Source organism: Artemia franciscana, chromosome 14 (genome assembly GCF_032884065.1).
Source record: "Artemia franciscana chromosome 14, ASM3288406v1, whole genome shotgun sequence".
NCBI classification, from domain to species: domain Eukaryota; kingdom Metazoa; phylum Arthropoda; class Branchiopoda; order Anostraca; family Artemiidae; genus Artemia; species Artemia franciscana.
Window position 1 is genome coordinate 34,256,419 of NC_088876.1, and position 12,973 is coordinate 34,269,391.

At 36.5% G+C, this 12,973-nt stretch overlaps 1 protein-coding gene across 3 annotated transcripts in view; it reads right to left on the minus strand.

Moving 5' to 3' along the window:
* Window positions 1-12,973, minus strand: part of LOC136035630 (activin receptor type-2A-like) — a 130,434-nt gene that overhangs the window by 40,728 nt on the left and 76,733 nt on the right. For all 3 annotated transcript variants that reach the window (XM_065717526.1, XM_065717524.1, XM_065717525.1), the window contains exons 7-8: window positions 11,434-11,635; window positions 2,693-2,832 (exon numbers count right to left, since the gene is read on the minus strand). In XM_065717526.1, the coding sequence (XP_065573598.1) occupies window positions 2,693-2,832; window positions 11,434-11,635 (342 nt within the window). The remainder of the gene's footprint in view (window positions 1-2,692; window positions 2,833-11,433; window positions 11,636-12,973) is intronic.

Sequence of the window (12,973 nt, forward strand, 5' to 3'; positions counted from 1 at the left end):
AACATTAACTTATTTGTTATTAAACCGAAAAAAAACTTTAGCAGCTCATTTTTTACTGACAAATTACTGAACTGTGTATAAACTCAGGATACTATTACAATAATTCCCTATAAATATCGCATACATCAACAGTTTTTACCGCTTAAAATAAATAATTAAAAATATTATTCAAGAATGTATCCAGGATTTTTGTTCCCGGGGGTGGGAGGGGGGGTAGTGCAACAAAATTACAATTCACATCAAACATTTGTATATACGCAAATTTGGTTACTTTTTTACGAGTCAGAAAAAACTCAGGGGAAGGGGGGGGGGGGGGGGGGTAATACCGGAAATACCCTCTTCCCCTATATTATGCTGTACACACATGATGAAATAGTTTATTGATTTCCTGATTAACAGAAAAAAGATTTTTCAGTAAGAATATACATGAAAAGCCTACTTGAAGAACCTCCGAAGATTTAAATTGGTTACAGAAAACTACACCTAACCCATTGCTCCCAACTCTAAGCCCAAGATCACCACTCTTATTTTCGGTAATTTTTTTTTATTTATGTACTTTTTTCGAATAACCTTCCCCCTTCCGTTAATACCATTTAGCCTAAAATGGGTTGCTACATGGATGTACCTGACTAGTATGCCTCCAATGAGAAACTGGAAATTTCAGTTTCTAAACCAAATTTTTTGACTTTTTGAAACTGAAGAAATTTTTTTGGAACTTTTCAAAATTATTTGAAGAAATGTTCTGAAACTGGAAATTCCAGTAATTAAATTGAAAAAAAGACCACAGAAACAAAAAATTATATCTCACAAAACCAAGAAATCACCACTCATATTTTCGATGAAATTTATTTACGGACTTTTCCCAAATGCCCTTCCCTCTTTCCAAATGTCCTTCCTGACTGTGGCCGTTTTGCGGCCACAGTCAGGACTCTTTTGTCTTAAGAGTGGCCGTTAATGGTAAATTCTTTGTTTAATTTATATGTTTTGGATGAAAATAAAAAATGTCTATGTCTATGTCTCTTGAGTTGGAGCCGGTATATCTTATAACCGACTCCAAATCACTGCTTATGTCCCAAAAGATTTTTTTACGCTGCGTTCGGGTGCCACTAACTCGATGCCTAATTTTTTGAGCTCGTGTCTGGCAACATCTACACCCACCATGAGTCTGAATCGCAAAATCGATACACAAAATATTTTCGAAACCTAATCTTTTCAATTTTCCTCTTTTACAATACTTGTTTTCCATTTCATCAATTTAGTAATGACTAGCAATGTTAGTTGGCAGATAATTTCTTTTCGATTTAGACTCTCTTTTATCATGTTATTAAAAATAACTTTTGGTTCCCTAAAGAAAGAAAGCAGTGTCCTTTTCATAATTATAATGTATATATTTAAGGTCCAATTTTTATCCGGACCTACTTTGACTTGGCTCTTGCTAGACATCATCACCAGCGTAGAGAGAGCCAAATCAAGCGCGTTGGCTGTCTCCAGAATGGTTTATTCTGGGTATGGGAGCTTCATTGACGTAAATGGTTTTAGTAGTGAGTCAACTATGGGTAACAAATTTGTGCCATCTTTTGCGAGATCTTCCGCTGGAACGTTTCCAGCAGTTTGTGGTTGGGTAAAAATCAAAGAGGAATCGAGCGGGTGTTTGAGCAGACAGGCAAAGTAAATAACAATACCAACGACAGTTGCGCGCTCTGGCAAACCATCTGACACGTTTGAATTTGTAGAGGGTTGTTTTCTGGACATCTTCATCATTTACAAATCACAAACTTGCTTTGCTTCAGTAGCTAGTGTTATGCTGCAATTGTCAAAGATCTGGCCATGACCCAACCGCAAATGATGGAGATTGATCCTGATGATAAGTTCGGGTCATTGCCACATTTTTGATAAGTGCATCATAACAATAGCTACCGGTTGGGTAAAAATGGAAGAGTTCCGTACACAACACCAGTTCCGTACCCTGATGCGCCATCTAATATATTCGAGATTGTGAAGGGAATTCGTCTGGACGGCATCTCTATTTGTCTGCGGTAGGGTCATGGCCACATCTTTGACGATTGCAGCATAACGCTAGCTACCGAAGTAGAGCAAATTTGTGCTTTAGTAAGGAGACAGATCTGACGTTTGTGAGACATTGTTCTCGCAAGATGACCAAATATAACATTTCCTTTCACAACCCTTGCTGATACGTCTACATCTAGGATTCCATTTTAGACGGTAGCTGACCAAGGTTAATGAGCTGCTTGAATATCTCAACATTCTGGCGACAAACTTATATATATGTCAGGGACTGGGTGTTATAATTTCAACTGGTATTGTTCTGGTCTTAAATCAGTTTTCTCTTAAGCTAAGCTTTCCTGCCGCAGACGCCAGCGTTGTCAGTCCAGTTTTGAGCTCAGCAAGACTTTCACACACTAGTGCCACATCGTCAGCAAAGTGTAGATCCAAAAGGACTCTTCCCGCAAAATCGATGACATACGGATGCATTGATGGAGGATTTTAGGGTATTTTTAGTTTTCTGATTCATTGTCTAGAAAATAAAAGTCACAATATTTTTCTACTCTTTCCTGAGTCTTATAAACAAAGAGGAAAAGACAGGAATAAAATTCACAGTTGAATCACATAATTTACATTTGAATAGCATAGAGCTTGTGTAACAACTGAATGACCATGAATAAAAACTTACCTCCTTTTTTAATGTATGTGTGCAAATAAGAAAGACCTCTTGCCACTGATTGGCCCATCTTGCAAAAAACTGACCAATCTAACGGATTGTTCCTTAAATAATCTTGAATACAACCAATGGGGTGGTAGTTTAGGAAAACCCTGGAAGAAAGAATCAGATGAATAAATATAGATGAATAGGTTTTAAGGGTATGTAAGTAAAATTCCATCATATACAGGCTTGGAAGCTCTTTTACTTAGAAGCTCATAAGGATACATATGCACTTAGCCTTGTTTGTCACTTTAATCCTTGTTTCCCCTATCACGAGAAAATTCAGGGATAACGGATTTCCAGAAGGAAATCGGGCTCTCCAAAATCAGTCCAAAAACCAATGTTCACAAATACCGAATGTTGGCACAAAATTTAAATAGTTAATTTCCGTTAATGTTAATTTCAAGGTGATTTTAGAGAACCCAATTTTGGGTATATTCAACGTAACCCTAAAAAATTCGAGGACACAGGGGAAGAATTGGCATGAATTCTCATTATTTTGAAGATATGGTCGCCGCACACGAAAAACGGCAACAAATCAAAACACTCCTACCAGCAGAATCTCCACTGGTCTGAAAGTACTCAACAAGCCATTTCAGCTACTTTTACGGTGAGAGTCAGTAGGTTTCCGATCGTGACAAAAGAGCATACAGTCTTTTTTTTTTCTTTTTTGCCTGAAGGCAAGAAAGTATTTCTCATCATAGAGATTGCAAACAGTCATTGGGTTTGATTAAAAATGACAAATTTCATACGTAGTTTGGCCAGTAAATTACGACTTGTTTCAATACTGCTGGATAAAGCAAAAAGTTTAAAATCGACGTTTTTTAAATCGAGGGGACTTGGATTCAAGATATTCTTGAAACCTTCAAAATTTCATGTGAGCCACGTGTTAAAAAAAAAAAAAAAAAAAAAAAAAATTGGGCCCCCACTACAAAAAGTATATTAACTGATAGATCGAATTCAGCATATAAAGACTTTATTATGCTCCTTATTAAAAAATATAGAGATGAGATTTCTCTTCCCTGTCTGAAAAGAGGTCTAAAAAGGAGGTGCAGTTGTGGGTTGTTTGTCAGACTCACTTTTGTTTCTAATTTAGTTGAGTCAGCGCCATATTGTCTGCGTTGCTAGTAGTTCAGAATTCCAATAAAATTCCTGTATTTCTGAATTCGCATGGTAGTTCAGAACTTCACAGAGAACCATTCTTAGGTCAACAGATAATCCAGGACGCTCCTTACTACAGTTCGTTACCACGAACTATTTGGAACTGAAATCTCAGTCTGGCCGTTATTAACCCAAGGAAAGGATAACTAATTCCTCATTCAATCCATTCTAAAACGAAGAACAAGTTATACATAACACATCGCTCTTTTCTAGTTTTTTAGTACTTTTTTTAAAATTAAAATCAGTTGATTTTTTATTCTCTACCCTCCATTTTTTTCCATTGTCCCACTTTCCTATCTATTCTCCCTTTATATTTATGTTTTTTATCTTTTTAATTTTTTTTTGTAGAGATATATTTATCACACCAAAGAACAGCATCAGTACAAACAGTCACAAAGAGAAGTAAAAGTCCTGAGGGGGTGGCAAATTATTAGGACTAAATTTGTTTATCTACTTTGCCCCACACAGGGTTCTTTCCGAGGTAACAATTTTTCTTCTATTTTTTTTAACTAGTACAGCATATTTATTACTAAATCAACCAAGTTGACTTTAGTTAATCCAGCCGGTTCAGTTCTTTTTAAAATTTAAACTTAACTGAAGAAGCAAGTCTTGAAAAATTAGATGAGCTTTACAAGCCCAGTTACTGAAAAGCTCATTTAACGCCTAACTGGAAGAAGAAGATAAATTTAATAGATAGAGGCCAAATCTCATATCGGACACGAACATAAGAACATAAATATGGGAGGGAGGGAGGAATTCTAAAACATACCAGTTGGATAAATTATACAGAAAATCTGAGAAAGATAAAGATCTTCTAGAGTCAGTAAGGGCGCATCTGGAATCGTCTATCGATATCAATATGTCTTCGATATCAATATTTATAATCATGGATGTCAATATGTCAAAATTTCAAATTACAAAATACGCCACCTCGAAAGAGGTAACGACACTAGCGTTTTTAACTAGTCCCGACGGATTCGTTTCATCAGTCTCGACTCGTAGAACTAGTAGAACTCGACTAGTAGAAACTATTCCATTTCAAGAGAAGTGGCCGGCATTTCCTTTTTGAAAAACAAAATATGGCCCAGACACTCTAATGTTAGTTCGTTTAAACACACGAAAACGTTTGAAAACGTCTATGGAAAATGTCTAAGCATAAGCCTCATTACAGAAATTAAGAGTCTATGACGCGATCGTCATAAGCGCTCTCCAGTATGAGTGTGAAACATGGGTTGTCAAAGCTGAAAATCCGACGCCCTGAACGAGTATCAAATAATGAGATCCGTCAGCACTGTAAAGAAACGAGCCCAGTCTCGGATTCCGAGTCTCGCAATTGTAAAAAGCAAAGGTAATTGTCCGCTACTAAACCACAGCTGTTCGAAAATTGCAAGCGTTGTCCTGGAGGCCAGAAGAAAGATTGAGGGTCAATGGTAAAAACTGAAGTAGAGCCGCTTACAAGCTTCCAGCTATTCGGTTGGCTCTGAGACAGAGATTGGCTCTGCTACGTCCATTTGTTGGCACATGACCGTGTTTGATGGAAGATTTTTGATTGCAAAATTATGGAAGCCAGGCAAGACAGAACAGCGTCTGGTTCCCGTCATAAGTAAGCAAGTAAGATTACCGGGCCCCATATTCCCAAGCAAAGCATCAGTTCGTTCTACCACAGGGTTGGAATTCCCAACAAACTATAGTTTATGTCTTTTTTCATCAGATTATCATATGCCTTGGTTTCTTTATTATAAGCACAAATTTTAGTTTTGACTGACCAACTTGCAAAATTATAAAATATTTTACTCAAAAGTAAAAAAAAAAATTATGGTACTTGTGTATTATTCAGAACACACTCACATTTTAATGAAATATTATATATATAGAGGTGATTATGTTAGGTTAAGTTAGGTATTTGATATAATGCGTCCCACCCCCACCCCAATAATGTGCAAATATATACCCTAAACTTTTGATAAAGCTAATGTGCGCAAATTGACTTTTTTCAAACATGGCCTATTGTTATACTTCTAAAAATGTTCCTTCTCGTAAGAGTATAAAGTTATATTGTGTCCATTGACGCACTGTTTTGTTGTGGGCAACAACCCCTTATCCTGGAAAAATGTATTTGCCTCTTTTTCTATCTTTGAAAATCACAAATCTTCATTTCAAAATCTATGTTCAGACACTATCTTCTATTACTATGCGTAGCAAACAAAATTGAGTTTTGTCTTTGTGGCTATGAAACCGGATTTTCTCAGCAAAATTCTTGAGTGTGTTATGAATTGAATTGAATCAACTGAATAATGAACAAGTACCAAATATTTAATTAAAATGTACCTGCATCGTAGTTTGTTTCACGAAAGAACCTAACTTGAGTGTGTTCTGAATAATAAAAAAGTACCAAAATTATTTGAATTTGAAAAACTGTGAGTAAGCAACTGAATCTTGTGAACCCCTTGGCTATATCTTATTGTAGTCACTGGATAATGCGATTACCGTGCAGCAACAACGCTCTGACATAATCGGGGTGGAATATTCATTTCTATTTATTAGACAAATATACCCATATATAACTGATTATATTATACTACAGTTTGTGTTATAATTACACAAATCATACAATGTATACAAAAATACTCTACGTTCATAGCAATCAGTCACGTCAATTAACAAAAATTTAGTGGGCAAAGATTTGTAGTTCTTTCAATTTATTAAATGAAAATACTAAAAAAGACATTTTTAAATGAAAATCCTCCCCCCGCCCCAAGAAAGGTAACGTAAATATTTAGTTATTGACCACTTCTGAAGGAAACACATAAAAGAAACAAAAGTGGTACCAATAGATTCTTTATTTTATGGCCTTTTCAAATATCATGGTCGCTTTTTCTGAAAATGCACCTCTCCACTGATGGTCCCAAATATAGTCCTTATAATGTATTTCTTCATTAACTGGATCTTGTGACATACCATAGGTTCTTTTCAATTGAGTTTCTGCAGTCTACAATTGCACTTGATGGATTTTAGTTTTACCTGAGTAAATAGCAACGAGTTGTGGATTAAATATTATTTGAAATGACTCAAACACGTGTAGAAACATGGAAGGAAATAATTCCTCCAGTTGAAGGAACTTTTTTTGAAATCTAGATGTTAGACAATCTATAATCCAAGCCAAAATTTTGTCAAACAAGAGCTAAGAGCTCATATGGCACTTGTGACGAGGCGAGAAGAGCTAAGAGCCAAGAGATCATATGGTATGAGCTCTAGCAAAATTCTATGAATCAATAGATTGATTTAAAAAGGAAAATAAGAGGCTTAACGCCGGTCAAGATTTAAAATAAGAGCTCTGAGTCACAAAGTCCTTCTAAATATCAAAATTCATTAAGATCCGATCACCCACTCGTAAGTTACAAATCCCTAATTTTTTCTAATTTTTCCTCTCCCTTTTGCCCCCCAGATGGTCGAATCAGGGAAAACGACTTTATCAAGTCAAATTGTGCAGCTCCCTGACACACCTACCAATTTTCATCGCCCTAGCACGTCCAGAATCACCGAACTCGCCAAATCACTGAACCCCTCCCCCCAACTCCCCCAAAGAGAGCGAATCCAGTACTATTCTGTCAATCACGTATCAAGGACATTTGTTTATTCTATCCACCAAGCTTCATCCCGATTCCTCCACTCCAAGTGTTTTTCCAAGATTTCCCCCTCCAACTCCCCCCAATGTCAAAAGATCTGGTCGGGATTTGAAATAAGAGCTCTGAGACATGAATTCCTTAAAAATCAAATTTCATTACGATCCGATCATCTATTCGTAAGATAAAAATACCCCAATTTTCATGTTTTCCAAGAATTCCGATTTCCCCCTCCAACTCCCCCGAATGTCACAGGATCTGGTCGGAATTCGAAATTACAACTTTAAAGCACAAGATCCTTCTAAATATCAAATTTGATTAAGATCTGGTCACCCTTTCGTAAGTTACAAATACCTCAATTTTCAAAACTACCCCCCCCCAATTCCACCAAAGAGAGCAGATCCGGTCCAGTTATGTCAGTCACGTATCTTAGACAGGTTTCTATTCTTCCCATCCTGTTTCATCCTGATCTCACCGCTTTAAGTATTTTCTAAGATTTCCGGTCCCCCCAACTGCCCCCCCCCCAATTACACTTGATCCGGTTGAGATTTAAAATAAGATATCTGAGTTACAAGGTCCTTCTAAATATGAAGTTTCATGAAGATCCGATCACTCCTTCGTAAGTTAAAAATACGTCATTTTTTCTTATTTTTCATAATTACCCCCCCCCCCCCAATAGATCGGATCCGTTCCAATTATGTAAATCACGTATGCAAGACTTCTGCTTATTTTTCCAACCAAGTTTCATCCCGATCCCTCCAATCCAAGCGTTTTCCATCATTTTAGGTTTCCCCACCCCAAACTTCCCCCAATGTCACCAGATCAGGTCAGGATTTAAAATAAGAGCTTTGAGACGTGATATCCTTCTAAATATCAAATTTCATGGAGATCCAATCACCCGTTCTTTAGTTAAAATACCTCATTTTTTCTAATTTTTCAGAATTAAACCCCCCCCCCCCAACTACCCTAAAGAGAGCGGATCCGTTCTTGTTATGTCAATCATGCATCTAGGACTCGTGTTTTTTTCCACCAAGTTTCATCCCGATCCCTCCACTCTAAGTGTTTTCCAAGTTTTAGGTTTCCCCCTCCCAACTCCTCCCCAATGCCACCAGATCCGGTCGGGTTTAAAATAAGAGCTCTGAGCCACGATATCCTTCTAAATATCAAATTTCATTGAGATTCGATCACCCGTTCGTAAGTTAAAAATACCTCATTTTTTTTTATTTTTCAGAAATACCCCCCCCCCCCCAACGACCCCAAAGAGAGCGGATCCGTTCCGTTTATGTCAATCATCTATCTAGGACTTGTGCTTATTTTTCCCACCATGTTTCATCCCGATCCCTCCACTCTAAGAGTTTTCCAAGATTTTAGGTCCCCCCCTCCAACTCCCCCCATTGTCATCACATCCGGTCGGGATTTAAAATAAGAGCTCTGAGATACAATATCATTCCAAACATCAAATTTCATTAAGATCCAATCACCCGCTCATAAGTTAAAAATACTTAATTTTTTCTATTTTTTCCGAATTAACCGGTCCCCCACTCCCCCCTCCAGATGGTCAAATCGGGAAAACGACTATTCCTAATTTAATCTGGTCCGGTCCCTGATACGCTTGCCAAATTTCATCGTCCTAGCTTACCTGGAAGTGCCTAAAGTAGCAAAACCGGGACTTTAGGTTTCCCCCCACCAACTCCCCCCATTGTCATCAGATCCGGTCGGGATTTAAAATAAGAGCTCTGAGACACAATATCATTCAAACATCAAATTTCATTAAGATCCAATCACCCGCTCATAAGTTAAAATACTTCATATTTTCTATTTTTTGCGAATTAACCGGCCCCCCACTCCCCCCCAGATGGTCAAATTGGGAAAACAGACTATTTCTAATTTAATCTGGTCCGGTCCCTGATACGCTTGCCAAATTTCATCGTCCTAGCTTACCTGGAAGTGCCTAAAGTAGCAAAACCGGTACCGACAGACAGACAGACCGACAGAATTGGCGATTGCTATATGTCACTTGGTTAATACCAAGTGCCATAAAAAGCGAAAATGATATTTTGAAAGAGCATAAATAAATATATATTGGTATTACTTTTATTTGTTTAGCAAGTTTTCTTCAGTGGCCAACTACTATAGATTTTCCAAGTTTTTTTTTCAAATTTAGAGAAGAGAAATAAGCCCCGCCAACGCCGCCACCCCCTCCCCCCACAGCTGCCGCCACTAATAACAGCAAAGTTTGTCGGTTGGAATACATAAAACCACAAGCACTTAATCCCTTTTAATAAAACCTTTTATCCACCTGCACGTATAAATACTCTAATATTGCTCATAAGAAATTAGATGATTTAAAAACAAAATTATCAGACAAACTAGAAGATACTTCCACTCCCATAATAAAAGTAGAGACAATGCATGTTTACAATTTTTTATGTTCAAAGAAACTGTCCCAGTATAATAAAGGAATAAAAAATTATCTATCTCCATGCACAAATTAATCTAATATTATTTTTTATTATTTAGCAATAACCTATATGGGTGTCTTTTTCAATGAAAATTGTATTACCGGTTTCATTTTCACTGTAATTGGTATTTTAAAGCAATGATTAGCTTTAAGGTTATGTCCAGGGGTGGAGGAGGGAGGGGGTTTGTCAGTTTCTGAACCACCCACCAAAAAAGTTTCCAACTGGTAAAACCCTAACAGAGAATGCATATAAACAAGGTTTTGGTGCATTTTTTGAAGCTTTTCCTGTAACCCCTCTCCCCTCCCCCAACAAAAATCCTAGATATGCCCTTGGGTAGCTTATTGTGCAATTCTTTGAGCCCAATATGTTTATTGAAGTGTAGCTGCGTCCTGTACAACCAAGAATATTTCAAGTTTTAAGAAATTCAATCTGTATAAAGTCATTCAATACGAAGTGGTCGAATAAAAAATTTATTACTCCACAAATCCAACTTTTACCCGAAAAAGAACAAATATTCAATATTAATAAACGTCAAGTAACTTCACGTCAGAAACGTACCAAAACGTCAGAAGAAACGTCAAGGAAATCGACGCTAAAACAAAAACCTTTTTTTTTATTCTTGAATTCGCGGCGCCAGGTTTATTTAAATATATAATTTACCGCTAGTCTCTTATCAAGGTTTTAGATGACTATTGAATCTTCTCTTGAAAGGGTTGACAAAGAAACTTTTAGCGTAAACTTCCCCAGGAAGGTCATCCCAGTCTGAAGTACAAAGTCAAATAAAGTCGTTCTTCAAAAACCCTGTTTGGCTTGCCAGACTCGGCCCCTCGGCTTGCCAGCCTCAAGCACCCCATTAACAGTCAAATTGGTCGTGCCCTCTAGTGATAGAGCTAGCAGGGCTTAGCTGGATATTTTTAGGAATTTGATGTATATTTGCATATACTCAAAAATAAGAGGGATTTACAAAGGTTATGGATATAGCAGATATTTTGCAGAATTATAGATAATACAGAATTATACATAAAACATATAATTATTAATATGATAATTATTAATATAATAATTTATATTATATAATAAATAATTAATATAATATTATATAATACATAATATAATAATTATTAATATATACTTATTAATAATACATAATACATAAATATATGATAATAAGAATTACACAGAATTTTACGAAACGTCCTTTGAGTGCCAAGGGCGCCAAAATGAACACATTTTTAAACCCTGGCTCCAGCTTAGTTCTATTGATATCCAAACCCCGTGATATTCGTTCAAGCCCTGAGTTAAGGACAAGCCTTTAGGGGCTATTCCCAAGGGCTAGATGGGCTAACCCAAGGACTGTCCATTTTATATATTTTGTCTCGTTTTTTCTATTAAATTAATCCTGTCTAGCCAAATATTCATAAGGGCTGGTTATGTTCTGCACAAGTATGGATATTTCAAGTTTTACCTGTGCTCCACAAATTCATTATGTCCAATTCTTTCATCACAGCCGAGATAAACAACAATGTTGGGGTGATCCATTAAAGGCAAACAGTAAATATCACGCTCATTGAAAAAATAATTTTGACTTTGTTGATTAAACACCTTAACTGCCACATCACGGTCGGGGGCAACAGCTCCTCGCCACACAGTGCCATACCGCCCATGACCTAAACACAACAAATTTTATTTTATTTTATAAACTGAAATTCTATTGCTGCAAGTAAATAAATCAACACAAAGTAGAAAACGTTTTCAGGAAAATTAGTTCGGTTTCCACAATTGTAATTCTTAATTAAAAGTATATTTATCATACATAAGCAAGGGCAAATCCAGGGAAAAGGGGGTCCTTTTGGCATGGGTAAAGAGTCCTGTAATCAGGTTTCTGTGGCTTGATGAGATCAACGATGAATTTTGAAAAAGTATGATGTTTGAAAAGGACTTGACGACAGTCGGTCTGCCTTACTTCAACGCTCCATTAAACTGAAAGAAACCCATAAAACTGGCTTTTATTGAGGATCATTAAGTGGTAGCATTAAAAATATTATTGATAGGTTATTAGTGACATAACCTAACAGGTTACTACAAGTTTCTAAGAGGTCACCAGCATGAGAAATTATAATTTTTTTATGAATTAACCTCGTATTGCAGCAAGCAAATAAATAAACACCAAGTAGAAAACGTTTTCAGGAAAATAAGTTCTGTTCACACATTCTCGCACATTCCCGACTCTTAATTAAAATTGTATTCATATACTTATCATATACAAGCAAGGTCAGATCCGGGGAAGGGGGCAAGGATGGCCCCTTTTTGGCAAGGGTAAAGAGTCCCGTCATCTGGTTTATGTTACTTGATTATAAGATCAACGCTTGGGTGTTTGAAAAAGTATGATATTTGAAAGTATTTGAGGACGCTTAGTCTACTTTACTCCAACGCCCCATGGAGCTAAAAGACAATCAGAAATCTAGCTTTTATAAAATGGGCAAATTAAGCAGTAAAATTGATAACACTTCTGATAGGTTATTAGCGATAAAAGAATTGTGAATACTATTTTGACTTAATACCTTAGTTATATCATTTTTACGCTGTTATATACGGTTTTCTAAACTAAGCAAATTAATAAGCAAAGAGGGAGTACTGCAAAGTTGGGGGGCCAAACATCATGTGCTTTGACCTTTCCTGTTTACCTTCCCTCAATTTATGCTTTGACCTTTCCTGTTTTACCTTCCCTCGATAAATGCTTTGACCTTTCCTGTTTACCTTCCCTCGATTTGTGCTTTGACCTATTCTGTTTACTTTCCCTCAATTTGTCCAGGCATTCCTTTGGAGCTGGATTGACTTTTCCTAAGCTTATATGAGTCACTGACCCTCAAATTAAAAAAAAAAAAAAAAAAAAAAAAAAAAAAAAAAAAAAAAAAAAAAAAAAAAAAAAAAAAAATGCATATCAGAAAATAAGAATGAGACGCACTGAAAAATACAAGAACATACCTATCCTAAAAAGAAAGGGC